Source organism: Gavialis gangeticus, unplaced genomic scaffold, assembly GCF_001723915.1.
Source record: "Gavialis gangeticus isolate Ggan-Ray unplaced genomic scaffold, GavGan_comp1, whole genome shotgun sequence".
Lineage (NCBI taxonomy): Eukaryota > Metazoa > Chordata > Crocodylia > Gavialidae > Gavialis > Gavialis gangeticus.
The window spans coordinates 122049299-122073726 of record NW_017729032.1 but is presented as its reverse complement, the minus strand read 5'-3'; the positions used below and the strand labels follow the sequence as shown (position 1 = coordinate 122073726).

The following is a 24428-nucleotide window of genomic DNA, read 5'->3' as shown; positions in this document are numbered from 1 at the left end:
TGACCCCAGTACTCTTTCCTGCCATGGCAAGGGGTTGAACTAGATGATCTTCTCAGGTCCCTTCCGACCCTAGAAACTATGAAACTATGATCATTAACATCTCTGGAGTAAAGAATGATGCCTGAATAATAATGCCACAGCTGCTGCACTGTGGAGCAGGAATCAAAGCAGGGTATTTTTTTCCAGTTAGAAAATCAGTTTTCCTGCTTAATACATGCATTCCAATTTGGGGGAAAAAGTGCGTGTGTATGCGAAAGAATACAGTATTTTCATTTTAATCTTTTCGTAAATTTCAGTATGGTAATAGATTTCAAACCTCACTTTTTCTTTACTTCTTTGGTGTTTAATTCCCTAACTCTTCTATGTCCTCAACTAATGAAAGGATATATAGCATTGTTTCTAGAGCTTAGTGAACAACCGTGGGCATTTTGAGATAAAACGGAGCTCTCAGGGCTCATCGTGTTGAGAAATCAGGCCATTAATGTTTAAATAATAGAAACATAGGACTGGAATGAACCTCTTGGGACAGTTCCTTGCTGCTTTTCATAAACTGAAGTTTTATATATATATAATATCTTATAGGGATGGGTTTTAATTTTAAATAAGCCATTCTAAGTCAAACATAAATCAGTAGACTATGCAAGTACATATGTTACATACATATAGTATATGTTTTTCTATAAAAAATGTTATCTAGATTATGAAGCATATACTGTATGAATTCTCATATATAGTGTGCTTTCCAAGTGAATTTATTCTTTTTTGTCTATGCTGCCTGAGTATGACCACATAAGATTTCCTTTAACACATTAGTTGCTGTCATATCTATTTCATTATTTCCTACTTCAGAGCCAGTTTGGGAAGTTTTTATACCTTTTCAAGTTTCCTGCAGGATCCTGGAACCCCCAGTAGCACCTCCTTCTTGCCAGTCCCTCGACAGGAATCTGTGGCAGATTGTCCAGCTCAGAGGCATGTGGCAAATGGGTGTGGCATGACGGATCACACCAATGCATTCACCTGTGGGCTGAGCACCCTCCACTAGGAGCCGTGGCACTGGGTCAAGCCCTTAGTGAAAGCTAAGAGTCAGCATTTTCCAAAAGGTGCCTTGAGTCTAAAATGGTTGAGAACCAGTGGTCCACGAGCACATTTCTAGCTTCTGCCTTAAAGCAGAGCCTAAGGTTTATGTTTCATGCTGAATGTTACAACCCCTTGTCAGCTACTGCCTACTTTTAGTACAGGCCTAGTTTAAAGCTCAAGATCAATATTCCTATGTGTATAAAGATTCTTACAAGGGCTGACTGTGTCTGTGTCATTAAGTCAGTATTCTGATTGTTAAATAGGACCTCATCACTTCCAGTTTCTTAGCTCAGTCTGTGCTAAGGGGAACAGTTGTCAGCAGATTCTCAGATGACCTTGCTTTTGGCATGATAACCATCTCTCCACATAGTGTCTCTGTGTTACTTTGTTCTAATAGGCTACAGCAAGAAATAACTGTGTACTTTAATGACTTCAATCAAGCAGTCACTGCAACAATCTTAAACCTTAATTTTGATATTGGGTGAGTTGGAATTCACAGCACTCTGGGATTTCTGGTGGCATCTGCAGTGAAATTTAACTTAATATTATATATAAGAATTCATGCTGCCTATGCTTCATGAATTTTACTATAACTTCATATACACAGTGTAATTTCACTCACCTTCCAATGAAGCTTCCTATAGCAAGCTGAAGTAGGACAATGTTTGTTCCACTTGCACTGGATTGTCTAATGTTCCCTTGAATAGGGAGAACAAGGAAGAAATTACTGAACATACCTACGAAGAGGAACTCTGCCTAAATATTGAGATGATTTAATAACTAATATATTTTCAAAGTGTGTTAATGGATTACAGTTAACAACCCAACACAATATTATTGCACTTGCAAAGAGTCTTCCCATTGAAAACCCAAACCTTGCTATGACTGGACATTAATAGCTAAAGACTGAGCCTGTTTCCCATTAAACATACTTCACTGCTACACACTTACTTTACATGATTTAGACTGCCATTCAAACTTAACTTGGTGCGCTGAAATTTGCAAAAAATACATGTAAAGGTCAAAGCAGCTAAGTACAGATTCACAGAAGTTTAGGGCTGGAAGGGACCTCATGAGCTCTTTGGGTCCAGTCCCCCTGCTCAAGGCAGGAAAGACTGCTGCAGCCCCCCTGCTCTAGACAGGAAAAACCCCAGCAAAGTGTGCACTGAGTCTCCTTTTGAAGGTCTCCAGGGTAGGTAAAGCACTGAAATCAGTTATGATGATCAGGTGATCAAGTTATGCATTCTTAAACAAATTTTAAAGAATTTCCGTGATATGCATGCAACAGTTTTGCAGTTTGCAGTCCTTTAGCTGCTTCCTGCTTTTTGGTTGTGACATGGCTGAACTTTCTATTTTTACCCTTGGGCCTCAACATTCCACAAACTTTTTTAATAGCCCCCTTTTAATCAGCTCCTAATTACAGTAACACTTTGTTTGATATATATGGTTAGCCACAATTTCATTATGTTGTTGTTGTAGTTGTTGTTTGTAACTTCCATATCATTTCACTTTTCTGCCCTAAAAATAGGAAGGAATGACTTCTTAGGAAAGATGAACAATAAAAAAAAATGGAATTTCTTCCAAGCCATTTTGAAGATGACCCTTGCAAAACTTTTTGGTACGTTTCAGTAGTGAACTTCAGATGGTGTTCCAGATCATAGCTTTAAAACTTCTCTTCTGATTTCATCTTGGTCACATTTGTTACCAGATGTCCCAGAGAGAATGATACCTTATGAACTTGCAGGAAAATATTTTTTCAATAGCATTTCAAACATGTATTAGTGCAGTGGACTTTAAAATGTTTCAAAAGCGTAGCACTTCAGCTACTGGAAACATATACAGTAGTTGTGCCCTGTGGTTGGAGTCAAAATCTTTGCAGCTGCATGCTCTCCTGCTGCAGTCTTCAGTTATCTGGATTGTCCCCCTCCCTGCCAGAACCAGGAGACCAGAAGCAGAAAGGTGTGGGGATACTGGACACTGAAGAGCTGGGTTCCAAGCTCCAAGGTCAGGGTTGGGAGGGTAAGATCTTGAGGCTGCAGCAGGTTGTGGGTGTATCTGATTTCCCAGTGGGGGGACAAGGGTCCCACAACTACAGTGAGGATCTCTAGTCTACTGGCAGCAGGGATGAGGAGGTCTCTAGTTTTGGGCAGTGTGGGCAATCTGGGAGAGCAGAGGTGGAGCTGTGGGAGACGGTCTACTAAACAGCCTGTCCTGTTCTTCGTCCTACTCCTGTTGTTGCTTGTGGGGAGAAAGGAGCACTGTAGAATTGCTGAAGGGCCCAGGCTTCCCTGTCACAATCCACACAACATACATGTAAGAAGAAGCAAAGTGCTGATGAGTAGTACCTCATTCCAATAGGTAATATTTTGGAACATTTCTTCCGTTTTTGGAACCCTCCAAAGGGCACATACACCTTCATGGCTTGTACTTCAGAGTACTTCAAAGGCATCTTGAAATGCTTCAAATGTGACATCTGTTTGCACTTCAAGACATATAATAGGAAGCTAGCATCAAACTCAAACACAGAATGATTATCCTATCTCATACAATCTACCCAGAAGATGATTGTTTATGTAAATTGTAGAGGTGCGCCGATACATTGGTCCCATATCATATCAGTACTGGTAAAAGGAAAATGTACATTATTGGGAATTGGCTTTTTTCAACTGATGTGGCTTATAATGTTACTGATAAATGTCGCATGCATGCATGGAGCTGCAGTGCAGTATGTAGGCGGCCAAGAGTGCAGCCCTGCAGTGTGGAGAGCAGTGTCTGGCTGGTAAGTCAGTTGTTGGGGAAAGGGTGTGGGGGAAGGAAGGGACATTGGGGGGGCAGACCGAGGCCCCTTCAGTGAGGGAGGGAGTGGGGCTAGCGCTGGAGCAGGGGCAGGTGCTGGGCTCTTCCCAGCATGGGGGAGCTGGGCTATGCTGTGCTCAGGGCAGGCGGTAGCGTTGCTGGTAGACAGGTTATGGAGGGGGCTACAGCCATCCCAAAATTTGCCATAGCCCCCCTCCCAGTGCCACTGCCACCTGCCTTGAGTGCAGCCTAGCCCAGCCCTCTTGCCAGGAAGAACCCAGCACCACCCCCAACCCCAGCCTGCAGCAGAAGCTTGTCCTCACCCTGTGTATAGATCTGGGGGGAGGGGGGCATATGCCCCCTATGCCTTCCTGTGGTGCATGCAGCAGTGGGAGATGCTCTTCCCCCCTCCCCAGGTCCCCTGGATGAGCTGTAGCTCTATCCTGCACCCCACCCCATCCCAACTGGGCAGTATCTGCCCCAAGGCCACTCCCTTCCTCACCTTGGGGGCCTCGATCTGCCCCCCCTTTCCCCTTTCCTCCCTGCTTATCCCTTCCTTCACAACAGACTTACCAGCCGGACACTGCTCTCCATGCTGCCGGGCCACATATTGGCAATCATATTGTTATTGGCTAATATGGCTTAAAAATTGGTGATTGATATTGGCCTAAAAAGTCTCTATCAGTGCACCCCTAGTAAACTGTCTTGTATCTAGATCAGATTGCCCCTGTTTCATATGGTAGTGGGCAGCAAAATCCCTCTTGTTTCTTTTGTGTGTGACAAGGTTTTCCAGCTCTTCATATAGTTTTAGTTATGGAAAAACAGACAGAAAATAAAAATAGGTCCTCCAGTAACCCAAATCCTACTTCTGGAATAAAAAGGAACAATAAATTTGTTATCATTTTTAAAATCATTATAAAAAAACAAACTTTTCTGGGTGAATAAAAGTTGGGCCACTTCTCTAAACATCGCTGTTACAGCATTATAAATTGCCATGCAAGTTCTTGAGCTACAATACATCCATCTAGCAGCAGGAAAGATACGATCTCATGCTGTGCATAACTGAATGATTTCCTTCTAAGATAATGGAAGTTGAAAATGTAATGGAAGGAAATGACTAAAAAGTATTAAAGGATGAAAGGCATATGATGATTAGATGTAGTCAAAATTACATTCAGCAGTAAAAAGAGTCTGTAGTAAGGATTGCTGTAGGTGAATACGACAAAAAAAGTTAAACACAGCTCATGACTCAGTGCAATAATTTGTTAACTGTTTAAGTAGCAATGCCTACATTATTGTCAGTATCAACCTCAGTTTTGGATGTTGAAAGAATGTGCATCAGAGCAGGACTGCTTTAGAAAGTAGTGAATATTGGGACCAAATTAATACCCCCTTACAGAACTATGTATGTATTGTGAAAATTATATAATGAACATCACCTTCTGTCCCATCCTTTTCTTTCTTCCACAACATCTGAGGATTTGGAAACCTTTGAGACCCAGTTTCCTTACCTAGTGGCTGTTATCTGTATCTTTTTTCTTGTGTTTATAGTATTATTTAAGGCCTCATGGCATGGTCATTTGGGGCAGCTCCTGGAGCTCTTAACCCCTGGATTGTCCATATGTTAACACCTTAAAGTGGTTTTAACTACTCATTATGTGCCTCAAAGTTGCATCACTCCAGGGCAGGATTATCTCTGATCCCCATTGCCCAGCTCCTGTTAAATTAAGGTGTGGCCACTCCCCAAGATGTGCTGCCAGAGTTCAAGTCCTCTAGTATCTCAATCCGTCATGCCCCTTAACCATAGAGTATGGATAGAAGCCTGTTTTGGCATACCTGCCCTCTAGGCCACACATTATACTTTTTCTGGTATAAGTGATCAAAACCCAGCCTATACCCATAACAGAACAGAATTTCAGCACACACAAACTGGTTTAAAAATGATGGAGCCTGGTTTAAGATTTGGATCCCCTTGCCCCTCACACCAAAGATGAATGTGTATTCTGTTCATTATTGATCTAAATTAAGCTGCTTACAGAAAACCACATAACTTAGATCTATTCTGACTCAGGCTTTTTGAATGTCTGTACCTAGCCATAGTAGCAACTCACAGCTACAGCTCCTATTCATGCCACTGCTCTCCAGGCCTCTGTTGGAGAGTCACAACAGTGATGGTGGGGGACAGTCAGAGAAGGTTTCTAAACCAAGGTTGTGACTACTCCAGAGTCCAAGCTACCATTAACACCAATCAAGCTTTGTGTGGCTCACAGCCTCAGATGTAATAAGGCCCTTAGTGTTAAACTTTGCATACTTTGGATCAGCCAGTTACAGTCTTTTCCTTCACAGTTAGCAATATTAGCACCTAATTGTGTCCCTAAGCCTGTAGGATTCAGAACTATGCTTTCAATAACCATAAGAAATCCACTATTGATAAGAATATCAGCAACATTCACTACTACAGTTCTGCTCCATTTGCTTGGTTTTCTCCTGAAGAGCTCTGTGATAATTGTGCAAGCTGCTGCCAAACTTTATTGATACAGGAATATGTATACTTTTACCAATTGTTGCCAGCTCATTAGAGTCCTTCAATTCCAGTAATATCAGAGATTGCACAGTGGCCACAGGCATGGTGCAAATCTGGAATTCTCTGTGCTTGAGGGCTACAAGTCCTGTGTCAGGTCTTTTATCTAGTGTTGTGTGGACTTAGATTTGGTTGCCATTTAAGATTTATCTGCTGCTTCTCTATTGCTAATTAAGCCCTGTTGGCTAAAACTTTGGTTTCATCGGCATGCAGTACTTCATCAGAGACATCTGTTCAGAATTAAGTGCCTGAGAAATTTGTTTGGTTGTCACTGGTTATAGACTCTGAGTCTTTTCTTTACACCCCTTCAGTTTGAGAGGCACTGGTAGCATGTGGTTCTTCATTCTTTTGTCCTGTGGAATGGTCCCTATCCCTCATTTCTGCATTTTTGTGCAACACAAGATTTTGCAGTTTTGGCCTCTAACTTCCAGAATACAGGAACTATGACTCCAAGATCCCTTTTTGCTGCTGTGTTGCTGAGAAGATCATCCCCAGCCTATAAGTGTGCTGCTGGTTTTTTTGCTCAGGTGCAGCACTTTGCACTGTCTTTGTTGAACTGCATCGTATTTCATTATTCCCATTTTTCTAACCTGTCCAGATTCTCCTGGATCTGTTCCCTACCCTCTGGTGTGTTAACCCTTTGCCCCATAATTTGGTATCATCTGCGAACTTGGACAGGGTGCTCTCCACACCCTCGTCCAAGTCACTGATGAAGACACTGAATAGCACCGGTCCAAGGACTGAGTCTTGTGGGACTCCACTGCCCACATCTTTCCAGGTTGATATCGACCCATCCACCACCACTCTCTGGGTGCGACCCCTAAGCCAGTTTGCCACCCAGTTGACCATGTAATCATCTACATCACAGCCTGTCAGTTTATTTACAAGAACAGAATGAGATACTGTATCAAAGGCCTTCTTAAAGTGTAGGTAGATGACATCTACCTCAACTCCTGCATCTAAGCATTTTGTGACCTGGTCGTAAAAAGAAACAAGGTTAGTCAGGCAGGATCTACCTGCATTGAATCCATGCTGATTTCCTTTCAGCATTATTTTCCTTGCTGGGCTCTCACAAATGTAATACTTAATGATTTTTTCCAGAGTTTTCCCAAGGATAGAGGTGTGACTAACTGGCCTATAGTTTCCTGGTTCCTTCCTCCTCCCCTTGTTGAAAACAGGGACCACATTGGCCCTTTTCCAGTCCTCAGGGACCTGACCGGAGCACTACAAATGCTCGAACAGCCATGCCAGCGACTCTTGTATGACATTGGCTAGTTCGTTCAGCATCTTTGGATGAAGTTCATACATGCCCGCTAATTTGAACACATCCAGCCCCTCCAAGTGCCCCTTCACTAATTCTGCGCTAACAGTTGGTGGGCTGGTGTCCCTCCCGTGTCTCTCTATGATCCAGTTGGGAGATTTGTCTTGGTCTGTGTCTAGGAATACAGATGCAAAGAACTCATTGAAGAGCACAGCTTTGTCCCCTCTCTCTGTCACCAATTGCCCTAGTTTGTCCTGTAGGGGTCCTATGCTACTCTGCACCTTCCTTTTGCTCCCTATATACCTGAAGAAGGACTTTTTCTTCTCCTCAATTTTTGTTGCCAGCCTATGTTCTAATCTTGCTTTTGCCTTCCTAACTGACTTCCTACAAGTGCGAGCCAGGGAGATATACTCCTCCTTGGTAGCTACCCCCTGTTTCCACAGCCTTTCTTTGCTCTTAGGCTTTCCTGGACTTCCCTGTTCAGCCAAGAGGACTTCTTGGCCCCTTTTATGCACAATGGGATTGTCTACGCCCGTAGGATCACTCCCTTGAGGAATGACCACCCTTCCTGGACCCCCATTTTGCCAGTGCTCTTGAACTTAAATGCCTCACTAACTAATCTCCTGAGCATACTGAAGTTAGCATTTCTGAAGTCTAGCACTTCAGCCCTGCTGGTTATTTTACCCACCCTTCGCTGGATCGTGAATTCAGTCAATCGATGGTTACTATCCCCTAGGTTACCTTGTACCTGAAGATTTTGCACCAGGTCATCCCCTGTAGCTAGCACCAAGTCCAGCAAGGTGTTTCCCCTAGTGGGATAAGATATATGGGAAAACTAAGTGAATGCCTATTATGAGAACATTCAGAAGAAATCTTTTAGCAGTGTATAATGAAGTTTTAACCTCTTTGATATTGTTGCATATTCTTATTTCTTAGATGTGTATGCCTCAAAGGCTTGTTTCAGGTGGCTACTAGAAAAATTTCCTTGAAGGAAGTAGTAGCTAGTTACATAACTGAAAAACAGTGTAGCCTTACAAATAAACAAAATTTTGCTAAAATCTTGTTGGTCTAATAAAAGATATCATCTCTACTATGAGTCCTGAGTATCTTACAAATAAGGCTATCCTATTTCTTCATCTAAGCAAAGGGATAAACTTGTGGGCACATAAAAATCCCTCTTCTTTGGAGGTCCTTGGTGATTTTTGCAGCAAGCAGCAATACAGTAGTCAAAAATAGAATTGAACTTCCTCCAGCCAGGTAGCTCAAGGAAGTGTAAACATCAGAACATTTAAATAGTAACTTTAATGTTGCTGTTGATAACTAAAATCAGCAACAAGGTAAAAGGTGAGTGGGAGCTGTGTTAACACCCTGTTAACATTCCAGAGCCTTGCCCATACAAAAACTCTGGCAGCCCCAGGGCTTAATGATGTTGTTATTGCTTGTGGTCTGAATCTAGCTCACAAGAAGCCCTGGAATTCAGATTTGGCCTGTTAAAAGCCCCATAATCAAGATGTAGCTTGTGGGGGACAAATGAGTTTGACATCCCTGATCTAGGACATAATACTGCATCCTACATCCCTCATGCAGGATCTAGTTCTGGCATTTCTTAGGTGTAGATTGTGAACTATGAGAGAGAATCCTGTTATATTTCCCATCAATGCAAGATTTCCAACAACTGTAAGGAGACTAAGGAATAAGATATATTCCCCTTTGCTTTTTCTATTGCTTCAGTGATCTGGCAGGATGGTTTTTAAGGTATACCTTCTCTTATTTCTCATTCTTCTGGTATCTGTCTGCCTTTTTCTACTCTAATTGTCTCGCTCATTTGCTGTTATGCCTTCTAGTTGCTCTCTGGTTCCTCTCTCCTCCCAGTAAACTGTGGGATATGATTTTTCTTTCTGACCAAGCTTCTTCCAACATTATATAGAAAGCCTTGTAGGTGAGTTGTATGCCTCCAGTGATAGGAAGAAATCTCTTTTAAGTTCTGTGTAGAGGTCTGAAAGTGATAGGTGGGGGTCTCCTTGCTGCCCTTTCAGACAATCAGTACTGCCTTATACCATGCATTGATTTGGAGGTTAACTATCTTGTAGCTCTTCTGCATACCTGTCTCTGTTCACTGCTCCTGAAAAATAAATCCACACCAGTGCAAATTCAGAGAAGTTCTTGAATAATTTATGGGAGAGTATACATATGTGCTTCCTCCAAATAATACAATTGTATAGTCATCTATGGTTTGTGAAACAGGAAGTACCATAGGCCATCAGCAGAAGACAGTTTAGCCGGTGCTATTAAATGCTCAAAGGAAACACATGGAAAATATACAGGAAAAATATTTTTTATTTAACTTTCTTACAATTTTCACAGTTTCATTTGTTATCTACAGTATAAGATGTAGAGGAAATATCTTTATACAGAAGTGGAATTTTATATTTGACGATGTCTCTTAAATGTTGCATTTAATGAAATAATGACTGTTGTCTTAGGAATATGTTTTCAGTATTTATACTTTATTCTTTGCTAGCAATTCATTAGTATATAGCACAATATAGAATTTTTTTGGTTTAGCTATGGTTGGATGAAACTTGCATGGATGGATAGTTTTTCAAAGTTTGAGTGGTACTTTCCTTCATTTGCTGAGTATTATGAATTTTCTGCTGGCAAATATTAAGAATATGTCTTTGGCTTGAATTTGCCTGACTTCTATAGCTTTTGTTTATATTAGGCATTACTAATATATTAAATCCTGATTATGAAAGAACATTGCCTGGAACTTTCCTGCCAGATTTTTCAGAAAGTCAACGGATTAGATGTAAATATTGTGGAACACATAACAAATTGTTACAGTAGGATTTATTTCAAGTTCTAAATGCATGACTGATTGTTTACTGTTGACTAGGGTGGCCATCATAGAGGGCAGTCTGGTAGTCCTCTGCCCTCTATTGATATGAAACCGGACACATAAAGGCATCGGGTTTTGTATCAATAAAGGACAAAGGAGCAGAAAACCGGAATGTCCTCTATGATGATCACACTGCTGTTGACTTGCACCTAAGTAAACTAGCAGTTTTTCCCTTTGTGTTTCAAGCATTTCCATGAAACACTTGGTATTCAGCCTGGAGAAGCACGTTTATTTCTAAACGGTCTTCATATTGACCTGGATTTTCATGATCCATTTAGGTAAGAACTTAATTACTGAATTTATTCTTTAGTTTCCAGATTTTGCATAATGAGTTAACTTTTGCTCACAGTGGAACACAAATTTAAATGATAAGTCCAGTAAAGATTTAAAATGCTGGTGTACTTTTGGTTTGCCTTTGTTATGCAAATGTTCTCTGATGATATATAATATCATTTGCCTTTGGAAAATTTTTTTTATAATAAGGACAACTTATCATGTGAAATGAAATTATAGAGTGTAAGAAATATTGTATGCATATGTAGAAGAGGTGGCAAAAATGTTGTTTTCTGAAAAATGAAATTACTGTATGTACCTGCATACCATTCACACCCTTTTCCCAGAAATTAGGCATTCCATAATGGGGGCTGAGTTTTAACTAAGGTTGATTTTAACTGATTTCTGCGCTGGCATGAAGGTATAGAAATGTTGTAATGGATGCCAGGGTTGACAGTGTGCTTGACTTCAGCTGCATGCAGGAGGGTGGAATCTGGTGTCACTCACTCTCTCCTTGAAAGCTCTGTAGCTTAAGCTTTAACCTTGTCACAACTGCTGCTGAAGTAGTTGCAGCTTTTGTCTGGGCATCAGAAGGATGCTGCTGCCAATTCACTACTAGAGGCTTTGACAGTTAGTTTGAGCTATAGAGCTTGTGAGGAGAGAATGAGTGATGAAAAGTAGACTTTGTCCCTGCTTGTGTGGCCTGAATTCAGTCATGACTGTCAAAATCTTGTTTTCTTCATTCTGCCTTCCCAAAACAACTTGTGTGTGTTATTTGCGGGGAGCAGTTGTGAGATATGTGAGAAAACATGTACATGCATGGTAATTTTTTTAATTAGTGCATGTGAAAATCAAGGCAGTCTGCTAAGAATTACAGTTTGAATCACATTAGTTTTCAATAATATTTAAAAGCATGAATAATTAATTCTATATTGTTTTAGTACTGTATTTTCTCTCACACCACGTGCACCAAATAATACACACATTAGTTTTGGGAAAGAAGAATGAAGGAAAAAAACATTTTTCCAGAGTTATGGCTGAATAGACCAGGAACAGAGCCTGATCTTCAGCTTACTTGCCCTTCCTTTCCTGCTCAGATAAAACCTATAGTTTTAACCAAGGTTCCCTCTAACGTGCGCGCATGTGTGGCCACGCACAACTAAAGTGTGGTCACGCACAGCCTTTTCAAGGCCACACACCAGGAGAGCCTGGGGCGGGAGCCTCACGTGGGCTCCACCAGCTCCGGGGAAGTGCTCCACTCCCCCGCATCGGGGCTGGGGAGGGGAGGACTTCCCCAGAGCCGGCAGAGCCCACTCCAGCCCCCTGCCTCAGCCTCCATCCCTGCCTTGCCTCACCTCAGGGAGGAGCTGCTGCCTGCCCTGAGTGAAGCTCTGCCAGCTCCAGAGCACTGTGGGACAGGCCCTACCCCCCCAGGCCCCAGCTTAGTTAGTAGAACATAAAGACCATTAAAAAAAAGACCTGTTGAATGGCTTGAGTTATTAAGTCAATTGTTTTCTTCAGCTCTGCCTAAATAGAAGTGCCACAGCTGCTGCTAGACAGTTGTTCTTAAACTTTAAACTTTGAAGCAGGGATCAAAGTTGGATGTGACTACACTACTGCACCTCCTGGTTCTGCCCTGCTGGACTCTGCCCTTGCCTCCATATGGAGGGAAGAGAAAGAAAAGAAAGAACAGCTACCTTACAGCATCTCCATGCTTCTGTTTTTGGCAGAAAATCAACTTCCCAACTTCAGACACCTCAGTTTTTGAAAGCTATTTTTTGGGGGGAAAGATACATATGGTAGGCAAATAAATATGGTAACTAATAAGCTTTTTTCATCATAAGCTTCTTTCAAATCATCTTCATATTGTTAGACATACTGTTGTTAAGGCTGGTTGTTTGTTAAGCTGCCCCAGTTCATCACAGAATTCTAAAGAAATTTGGGATTTTAAAGTGATTATTCACTCATCCTCTATGAAATTCCTTCTGCTTTCTTGCTTAAAATGAAATTTCCAGTCTTCATGGTTGCAAAAATGATTTTCTAAATGTTTCTAAATGTAACCAATCATCCTGTCATCCAATGGTGTCATATTAAATCCCACAGACTGCTTCTACAGAGTATTTCTTTTTTGTTTATATAAAGATGTACTTAGAAGTAACACAAGATCTTGAAAATCCTATGAATTAGTATATAATCTATATTTTCAAAGCAGCCGTTGTATTATTTTTTATTATCACTATTTAATGTGATTTATGGATTTTTCTACATGAATGAATTTAATATGTATTTATAGCTTTTCTAAAGTAAAAAAGATTTACAGTAACTGGAAAAAAATGTATGCTGCACTCCATTTTAAAACTAAAAATGTGATGTTTGCATGTTTTTTCATAATAAAGCTATGATTTTTCCGTATATTTTCTTGGACAGACAACTAGACTTATTCCTGTTCTCTAAAAGAATGTGGAAATGTAGTTAAAGTTATATCCTTAATGCTATTTGGAAAGGTGTTTAAAAAGGATGAAAGGATGAAACTATATTAAAAACAAATTAGTTCATTGCAGGGGAAAGTGTGTCTTTTGCAATATTTTTATCATTGAAAATATCCTTTGCTGCTTCAAATTTTTTATTTTTCTTTATGTCATCATAAATGCTTACGTGCAAAACTGTGCATTCTGTTTTAATAATAAGTATTTTAGAAACTCTTAAGATGGAGGGAAAAGTTATGCATGGTCTTCATGAACTTGGAATCAAAGAGGAGGTTCTTAGCAAACTTAGGAATTTAGATATCCATCCTGCAAATGGTGGTTATGCATTAGATATTCGTCATTCTTCAATAACAGTGAGTAAACAATTAATGGCTTAGTATTAAAAATATATATTTGATGATGTGATAGAGTTTGCCAGTCTATATTTTGGTGATACATGTGTCTTTTACATACTTTCTGTTCTGTCAGTTTTTGAGTTTAAAGACTAGTAAAAACATTAAATGTCAATAAGAAATGTAAAATACTCCTCAGGGGTAGCTGTATACCTATCACAATATTGATATTGTATAAATAATATCCTTTACCCTATGCCTCATTAAAAGATTTGAATTCAAAAGATGCTTAGAAGAAACAGGACTTGTTAAATATCCACTTTGATATTTGTTGATGATGACATTTACATTTAACTAGTGTTTTATTTAAGAAACTGAGGCTTAAACCAAATAGTAATTTAGCCACACAGTACATTTAGGAAGTAGCTGAAGTTGAATTAGGCATGTAAATGTCCATTGATTTCCCATTGACTTTGATGGGAGGTTAGTTTAAAATGGGAGATATATGTCTAAATAACTTTTAGCTCCTAGCCTCTAACATTTCACTCACTGATGGGAAACTGAGGCATGGAAAACTTAAGTATTTTGCCCATAGGTCCCCAATAATTCAGTGACAAAGACCCATCTTAAGTTTCCAGTCCTCTTTTTTTAACCACTGACCATATTCCTTCACTTTTAAAATTCTATCATAGTACTAGATACAATTTTTCATATAGCTTGTGTACAACTAGAAAATATTAATATTTTCATCTGAAGGCACCATATTTCATTCCTTTATTAATTATGCACAAACATCTATGGAAAACAATTAAATAACAATCTATTATAACAAATGATATATGTCCTTTTAATTGAGGAAAAGATTGAAAAATAAAAACCTCATGGGATGCCAAATTGCCTCCTTATTGAAAAGTATATAAAAACTGATGATAATTGACCAAAATGTAATTACTCGTATATTGTGATATATATTATATGCTCCCATGGGTGAGAGAGTATTATTTTTATTTGCTTTATATGGCCTTTGTGCTGTGAGAGGAATTTTTACACTTTGAAACTGATTTTAGTCATATTGCAACACAGAATTATAACTGTTTCTTCTAATGGTAGTGCACCTCTATTTTTGTAAAAATAATCTTAACTAAGAGTCCATTTTCATGTTCGTATTAAATTCAATTTAGACCTCACAAACCTGCAGTGGTGGTTACCCATGTATCTTTCATTTTTATAAAAAATGTTCTTTCTACCAAACCATTCTTAGGATCTGATGAAGTAGACTGCTGCCCATGAAAGATCATACCTCTTTGAACTAGTTAGTCTGTAAGGTGCCACCCTGCTGTACCTTCTGTCTCAGAACCTCTAAGGATTTTATTTATTTAAAGAAAAATAAATTAACATTGCTTTCAGCAATTGTGGGACATATACACACCACTGTTTTAAAATATGTAATAATTATGCACTATCATATTTTATGTTGGGTAGTAACATTCTATAACTTTTTAAAAGTGTCAGTATTTCTGTGGTGTGCTCATCATTGCCTTTATTGAGGAAAACAGAAAAGCATGAATAATTAGTTGAAGTCAGTGACGTGTTTAAAATTGGACCTAGCTGACAATAAAGAAAAAGTTTTGTACTTTGGGAACAACTTCTCTTTGGGCATTTTTACACATGCAAGCGCCGTAGCACCGGAAAGCATCCAGTGCTGCAACACTTGCAGTTGTATAAGTGGCGAAATGCGCATCAGCATGCAGAAAATGTTGGTGGTCCGCTTTTAAACCAGAATGCATAGAAGATGTTTTAGTTCAAAAGCACACCGCTGCCATTTTCTCCATGCTGATGCACATTTTACTTATACAACTGCAAGCAACGCAGCACCATGTGTGTCAGGTCATGTGTGGAGCAGACTCGATTAATCATTGCCTGTTTTGATTAATCAAGTCTGCTCCTATGTGCCAGATCTCCGGTGTGTACAGGCACAAAATTTTTTGTGTATAAATGCTCTTTATTTTTAGATGAGATCTCTAGAAATGTTTGCTGATGTAATACTGTCAGTTAGGGGTATCATTTTTGTGATATTTGCATACCAGACAAAGTCCTGGTCTGGATGCTATTACAACAGCATAAAAATGCTTTAGCCATTGTAAGTTATTGTTGAACCAGTAGGAACACTTTTCTGCCAGGAGATGCATTTATGCTTCCAAAGATTTTCTGGCAAAACTTAAGTGTAGATTGGGCCTTACAGTTGTTCTTCTTAAAATTGTTTGCTACGACAACAAATTGTCATTGCAGACAATATATAGTTTTATATTTTGGAGTTCATTTTCTATACTCGTTTACTTAGATGCTGGTTTCCCTGTTCCTTTCCTCTTTATTACATTTTGTGGGAAAATGTGTAATTGACAGTAGTTTGGGGTATACATATTTGATGCAGTTATACATTTGTGGCCTTTATAAATTGCTGACCTCGGTTTTTTATTTGTTTTTTTTAAGTGGGTCAATAACATAGAAAAAGATCATATCTACAGCACATGGCCCACCGGCTTCCAGGAACTGCTTACACCAACATTTCCAGGAGTTATAAAGCAGATTAGGCGCAATTTGTATAATTTGGTAAGTTTTCGGATACTTATTTTATTAGGTGTTTGTATTACTGGCTAGGAAAGACATACAAAATTTATACTAGTTTGTTGGTTAAAACCATCTAGATTATAAGTATGGTATATCCTTAGTTATCCAGACCCCTTTGAAAAGTACTCATTGAACAGCTGTTCAGATAGATGAATTTGATAAGTGATACCAAAGCATCTTGTGAGGAATTATACATGCTAAGTAGCAGTGTGCAAAGCAGGCCTTACTTGATTTGGATTTGGCTGAAGCGAATCAGGGACAGTGACCTGAATCAATTAATCGAAGCTGCCTGGCCTCAGCACAGCTCCCCACTGGAGCTGTTATTGTAAAGTATATTTTCTCTGTAACTGGTAGTCTTACTGTTTTGTGTTTGTGACATAAAGGGCACATCTACATGTACATTAAAGCACTTTTCCTAATGCGTATTAAATTTAGTACTTCTGATGTGAGGTACAGTACTAAACAAATGCATGTTAGGCTGCCTTAATGCACAGTACCAAATGCTCATAGTTTTTAAGTGACAGTTAATGCACAGTAGCCTATTTTACTGCAGTTTAGCGGAATCGCAGTTTTTTATGTGATGCTTTAATGCACAGTAAAATAGGCTACTGTGCATTAAAGCACACGTGTAGGTGCACCCAGGTAGTAGGAGAAAAGAGCCACAGTTGAGGGGAGTGGAAAGAAGTCACAAGGATTCAAACTTGGTTTGCAAAGACCTGTCCCAGAACAGTTCCCTACACATTGGAAGCTGCAACTACATTACAGCCGGGAAGAGGAGGGGTTGGCAGAAGAGGCAGCAGTGCAAGCACAACTCCCAGCTGCCTGGCCCCAGCAGGGGTACAGACAAAGTGTCCCACTACTGACGTGCTGCTGAAACCACCCATTCTGTATTAAACTGGAGCTGTGAGGATGTGAAGAAATGGCAGCAGCATGGGTGCAGGCAGAAGCTGCCTAGCCCCAGCATAGCTCCTCACTGCCTCGCCCTGGTGCAGACACAGACAAAGCCAGCCTGCAGGCTGTATCTTGGTAACCCATGGCCTAAACCATAAAAATGTTCATTTTTTTCCTGCACCCCCTGCATCAGTCACCACACACCTTTCAGCTTTGGCAAAAGGTCCCAGAGGCAGGCTCCCACATACAATAGTCTCCTTTACTACACATCCCTAACTTATTCCCAGAATGTACTAAATGAGGCCAAAAGACTGTGGAAAAAATACTATTTGATCACATGTTAGGGACTGTAATATTACATATGCACCAAAAGGAGGGACGGGCCTATTACGATTGGCAGCATCAGTGTAACATTTCTTAGGTTTTGTGTACTTGCAAATTGAGCATTCTGAGCAGAAGGAGAACAAAAGAGGGAGCATGCCTTGGCAACCTAGTGGTTACAGCACTCCTCTGGGATGTGTAAGACCTAGCTTCTGGTCTCTTCTTCCAGGACTCTATATTGATTTTAAAACCACTTATTAAAAAATCAGAAATACCCCCAGCAGCAAGAACCAAAATTTAGGACTCCTCCTCGCCACAGTAGTGCCTAACGATGCTGAAAAGTCAGGCTCCTTTTTTTCTTTGTTATCTTCTGATTCCATGAATCTTGCACTCTTGGGGTGCTAGTGGCTCAGCTGCAACAGGATGGCTAAAGGATGCCCCTAACCAGCCTGTTTTGTAGCTGGGTGCTTGGGAAAGTGGGAGATGTGCATTTGAATGCTTTCAGACTGCGGAGTGAGTGTTTTAACCATTAGGGTATTGGCACTGGCACTACCATCACCACTACATTAGATGCTGGTCCTCAGAATCAGGAGATCCGTGTGTGGCTTTGCTGTTCCCTGCCATGCCAGGTTGCATACGCTGGGCTGCGGAGGCCCCAGGAGAGGGCAGCAGGGCAGGAGCCCAAGCCTGCAGCGGGTAGCCTGCCCCCATGTCCTCGCTGCACACAGATTTGGGGGGCATGGGTCCTCCCTACCCCCTGGGAGTGCGCATAGTAGTGGGGAGCTGCTGCCCACCCCCCGCCTGAGCAGCAGGCAGCAAGGGTGGGGAGAGCTGGGCTCCATGCTCTGTTCCTCTGCAGCAGCCGTGGCCTCCTGTCAGGGGCAGGAGGCTGTGGACCTGGGTCCCTGGCCCTGTAGCCCTGGCATCTGGGGGCCCCTTCCAGCAGGACTGGGGGAGACAGGGGGCTGTGGGTGGGGAGCAAGGGGCATCAGCAGGGCCAGGAGGCTGTGGGGGGGGCGAGTGAGGGGCACCCACAGCACTGTGGGGGGCCTTTTATTTTAATCATATATTGTGGGGGAGTTTTCAGAGAATTTTCAATTTTTTATCAGGGAAAACAAAGGATCCTTGCTGATAATTGGGGATCATGGTTTTCTCGGATAAAAAAATCTCCAATTTTCAGCTTAAAAATTAACCCTAAGTCCACATTTTTCCATGATCAAAATGAAACACCACTATATATCTATCTATCTTTTGGTGGTGTTTCATTTTAATCACGGAAATATGTGGATTTGGGATTACTTCTTTAAATACGAAAATTGTTTGTTTGGTTTTTTTATCAGAGAAAACCAGGATCCCTGCTGATAATGTAATATTTACGTGGTAATTATCCCTGTTTTTCTGTTTTTAGTAATATTACATAAAATCTGAAATTGTTTCAGTGCATATTCTTAATGAATTTCCAGACGACACTAGAGAACTGTGTACTGTATACTGTATGTAGTATTGCACAGTTCCTACTAAAACGGGGTGAACTATTATTTTGGCTGGTGGACCTCTTAATGAGTTTTGATGAGCTGTTGAGGGCTGCAAAAATCTTTCAGCTGATATTGTAACAAATTATAGATAAAAAATCATATATTAAAAATCAAACATATACAATAACATCTACAATATTTTAAATTTATTTTAAAAAATAATTTTTGTCTTGGTTTATGTGTTTTTGAGAAGTATATATAGCAGCAATTGCCTAATATACTCAAAATAAAGTCTTACTCTTGTATATTGTGTGTCTGTAGGAGGGGGATGTGCATGTGTATGTGGGGGTGTTGCTTGTGCACTAGATCCCAGAAACCAGCTGTGGGTGGCTGCTCAGCACGCCAGGCAGGTGGATAGGGTGGAAGGTGGCTGGGAGCTGGAGTTGGAGCCCCACTTGGCTGGCATGTGGTGCCCAGCACAGGTGCCATCACTTCCCCATGCTACGTGCTTCCTGGAGCAGTGCAGCAGGAGCGGGAGGAGCCACTAGAGGCAGGGGGAGGCAAATAGTACCCAGGTAGCTGCAGCCACACTGGGAACAGCTCTGCTGGGAATCTGTGGGTGTTGGCTAGAGCTGGGGCTATCGGTGGGAGCCTGTCCTGGGTGGGTGTGGCATGGGTTGCCCCCAGAGGGAGTGGACAGACACCTAGATGCCGCAGGGACAGCCACAGGTTGGATGTTATCCCTTGGTGGTTCCCTATTCATGGGGTGGATCCAGTCAGTTGGCAGGCCAAATCCATCCCACGGGCTGTATTTTGCCCATCCCTGTTTTAAAATCTTTATATTGCCTCTGATTCTAAGTCAGAAAAGGGCCAAAAGTAGTTATCAAGAATAAATAGTGGGTACATACTGTCTTTTTTCCTATTAGGTACTGTTTATTGATCCTGTCCAGGAAAATGCAGCTGATTTTATGAAACTGGCAGAATTAACCTATCATCATAACATGGCACTTAGGTAACGTAACATTTTAATGTTATCTAAAGATCACTGCTTTTTTGTAAACATTTATTTTTCTCTTCATTAGCAAAACTGCAAGTGAAAAATAAGAATTAAAAGCAATTGATTGATGCAGCAATACAGTATGTTATCACTAGGTTTACTAGATGATCAAGGTATGTTAAGCATACTGTGGATATTCTCAAGAATACTAAATGCTAAAGTCCAGGAAGTTGCAATTGGATATACTTGTGTATTACCCAGTAAGTGGAGAATGTGCTGACAATATTTCTCTAGGAATTATTTTTGGAGATAATCACACTGGATGTCCATGATATCTTTAATTGAAAGCAAAGTATATTGAAAAGCATAGAGTTAATAACAAATGAGTTACAGCTGGTAGTAGTTTCAGTTATTTAGATAGCTTTTTCCTTTTCAGAATATTACTGGTTCCCTACAAATAACTAGAGAGAGACTAACTTTTAAAAGAGATTTTCAGTCAACCACCATGGACACTATTGTTTCTTAGGATAGTTTTGAAAAAATTAATGTTAAATGTAGTTTTAAGATTTTTTTTTATAATTATAAAATGTAAATAAGTATTTCAGTGTATAATATACTGACCTATTTATTCACATGTATACATTTTTAGAAAAAAGATTAAATATATTCTCCAGTTTCTTTAGTTTTTCTTTTTTATTGAATGCTACTTATACAGTATTTAGGCAGAAACTTGTCTCTGTTGGTTTAGTCAGGGATGACCCTGCCTTGAGCAGGGGACTGGATTAGGTAACCTCATGGGGTCCCTTTCAGCCCTGGTTTCCTATGATCATATGAATTACTCCAAGAAATATTGAGCTCAAGATGTCACTTGACATCAAGTGGATGGACATCATCATTGCTTGTTTTTCCTATTTGACGCAATGAATGTGGCATATTCTCCAGAATGTTGGCTCAATTCACTAGAGTCAAATGATATAATGTATGATATAATTTATTTCTATTTGTACACCAGTCTAAAGACTCTGAAACACATTATATTTTCCATGCTTATGTTCTGCTTTAGTGGAACCAAAATCCTGAAGTCACATATTCAGGCTTCGTGTTCTGCTTAAAAAAAAAAAAAAAGAAACTGATATGGCCCTCGAAATGTCAGGTCTGCACCTGAAGGCTTGCTGTTTAATACAGCAACTTTTTTGTTGCAGAAAGGTTTTCCACAATAAATTTAACATATGGACAGTTATCCCTTTCTGGTAGTCCACAGTGCGCTATGCTTTCAGCAAGGGAGTGGGGATGGGTGGGTGTTTACACTAAGGTGTAGCCTAGAGTGGCTGCACCTTAATATAACATAAGCTGAATAGCACAGATCAGAGATAATCCTGCCCTGGACTGGCATACCTTTGAGCAGCATAATGAGTGCTTAAAACCAGTTTCAGATGTTAATGTGTAGATAATCCAGGCATTAAGGGTGCAGATAGATCTGACAATTTTTTTCCCTATCTGGCCACAGAAAGCAGTTTGTAGCTGTGACCAAACACAATTACATGGCTGCAGACAGCTTCAAAAATGGGTCATTGGGTGAAAATCTGATCCCTCATTGCATGAGGTAAAGACTTTTCAAAATATAGCTTCTTTTGTAACTTGTGTCTGCTGAGCTCCCGGCCTGTCACTGTTTTCAGAATGGGAGGGGGGAAAGGGAGTGGAGGGAGTTCAGTCTGGAGGTTTTTCAGCCCCCCCTCCCCAGAAGGTTTGGCAGAGATATTGGAGCCGCCCTGAGGTGGGGGGCTCCAATTCACCCACCCCATCCTTCACCACCAGGTGAGGAGCCCCAAGAATGAGCTCGCTCTGCTGCCTTTCTCCCCCTTCCCATTCTGAAAACAGTGAGCCCTGGAAGAGAGCCCTGGCTGCCGCTAATGGAATCTGGCTGCAGGCTTCCAGCCTGCAGCTAGATTCCCCTCCCCCCTGGAACCAACAGTGAACGTCTGTTTGGTCTAGGGTAAGGTAACGCAAAACACTTTTCAAAAATCGTTCTGAGTTACAACTGGTAGCTGCATTTCTGTCTGCACCGAAGAGCTTCAGGAGTCACCCAAAATTACCATGTAACAAGGCCCTTCATAGCATTTCAAAAATAACATGTCGGTAGCCAAAATAATTCTTGCTTTTGGAGCTGACAGTTAAACAACTCTCTAGAAGTAGCTTCCTGCAATAGAAGCTGTCCAGGTGCATCTTCTAGGTGGCAGAAGAGCCAATAAGAGCCAGTTTGCATTGTGCAAATGACAAACTTGAAATTAAATTGACTATAGCTGTGGATGCATGAGCCATGCACTCATTTAACTTACAGGCTAGGGACAGAGATTACACATAAACTGGTTTAAGTGATCAGGAACTGGTTTAAACCTGTAACAGAACAGATGTTCATTTCACATAAGCCAGTCTGAAAATTGGTTTCAGATAAACCTGGTTGAATGTAGTATCAGGCTTAACTGATTTGGGTCAAATTGGTTTATGTAATGTCTGTCCCAGATCCCTTGCTGGTTTAAGATAAACCAGAGACCCCCACCATCCCGGCGTGCTTTCTGGGCTGGGTTGGAGCACTCTACTCCACAGCAGGGCTGGCCCCTCCCCTCTGCTTCCTGGCTGCAGCTCTGGTAGAGACTGCAGGCTGCTCTCCTCCAACTGTTCACCACTCCCTGCTAAGCAGGAATTCCTCCCTCCTGATTTAGCCAAGCTAGGTTAGACTAACCTGCAAAGATTGAATCAATTCAGGCTCAGTTTTTTTGAATGTCTGTCCCTAGCCACAGTGTACGTAGTTATTCCTTACTTTCTACAGGGTCGCTTCAGCTGTGAGTAGGATGTCAAGCGTTCAGCTTTATGCTGCATCAGCTCCACATTTATGTCAGTATAAAGGTAGATTATGGGTACTCCTCTCTTAACGTCATCCCAGTTAACATTGTTTCATTATTATGTCACTGATCTATTGGGGACGTACTCATTTAAAGTTGCGCAATGTCCTGTTATAACATTGTTTGGCCACTGCCTGCTGGTGAGACAGGTGGTGAGAGGCGGCATCACGTACATGTATGTATATACATGTGGCCTCAGGCAGCCTTCAGAACAGTTTAAGCAGGTAAGTGTTGGGGGGGGAGGGGAGAGAGCCATTGAGGCCCCGGTAGGGAGAAAGCTGGGCAGTGCTTGGTGCTTGGGGCCCGGGGCCACAATGCACAGCTTCAGGGCCCCAGCGGGGAGCAGGACGGGGCTGGGAATAGGTCGTCCAGGGGAGGGGGAGGGCTGGCTCCCTGCTGCTGCGTGCACTCCTGGGGGGCAGGAGAGATGTGCACCCCCCAGATCTGTACCCAGGGCAGGCGCAGGCTGCGGGCTTGGACTCCCACTCTGCTTTGCTCCCTCAGGGACTCTGCAGCCCTGCACACATGACTCAGTGTAGCTGAGGACAGCGGGGCTGTGTGGGGATCTCACTGTTGCTCCCCTCCCTTGCTGCCTTGGTGACATGCCTCCTGTGCCTGCCGCAGCTTTGAGGGGCACAGCCCCACACACAGGGCACCACGGGGCAAGGTGCATCGCCAGGGCACCACGGGGCAAGCAGCAGCAAGGAGATCCCTGGGTGGCTTCGCTGTTTACTGCCATGCTGGGTTGTGCCAACCAGGCTGTGGGGCAGTGAAGCAGGGTGGAGCTGGCAGCAGGTATCGCTTCTCAGCACGAGCCGCTCCCTGCTGCCCTGTTTCCCTCCCCTGTGGCCCCCACAGCCCAGTGGGCATGACCTGGCACAGTAGGCAGTAGCAGAGCTGTGTGGGGACCTCCTCATCACTGCTCGCCTTGTGCTGCCCTGGTGATGTGCCTCCTGCACGCGGGGCTGTGGAAGCAGCACAGGCAGGGTGAATTGCCTGGGCAGAGGGAGGGGGAGCAGCAGCAAGGAGATCCACATGCATCCCCGCTGTCCCCAGCCATACTGGGTCATGCCCACAGGGCTGCAGAGACCCCAGGGAAGTGAAGCAGGGCGGGAGCCCATAGCTTGCGCCTGCCCCGGGTACAAATCTGGGGGACGTTGGTTTCTTTTGCCCCCTGGGAGTGCATGCAGCAGTGGGAAGCCAGCCTTCCCCTTCCTCCAGATGAGCCACCTACAGCCCCATTCTGCTTCCCATTGGGGCACTGCAGCCACACATTGTGGCCCCGGGCCCCAAGCACTGCCCAGCTGGGCAGCAGCACCAGCCCTGCCCAGCTCCCTCCCTACAGGGGCCTCAATCCCCATCTCCCCACCGCTCCCACTTACCTAGCCACTGCCAGCTCTACCCTGCTTCCCTGCCCCATGGCCTCCGCAGCCCAGTGGGCACGGCTTGGAATGGCAGTCAGTAGCAGAGCTGTGCAAGGATCTCCTTGCCATTGCTTGCCCTCCGCTGCC

The 24428-nt window shown here is 42.1% G+C and overlaps 1 protein-coding gene across 1 annotated transcript in view; it reads left to right on the top strand.

Annotated features, from left to right (window-relative positions):
- Window positions 1-24428, top strand: part of UGGT2 (UDP-glucose glycoprotein glucosyltransferase 2) — a 246877-nt gene that overhangs the window by 78721 nt on the left and 143728 nt on the right. Inside the window, exons 11-14 of the mRNA XM_019524912.1 lie at window positions 10801-10892; window positions 13576-13726; window positions 16196-16315; window positions 19947-20032. Of these exons, the coding sequence (XP_019380457.1) occupies window positions 10801-10892; window positions 13576-13726; window positions 16196-16315; window positions 19947-20032 (449 nt within the window). The remainder of the gene's footprint in view (window positions 1-10800; window positions 10893-13575; window positions 13727-16195; window positions 16316-19946; window positions 20033-24428) is intronic.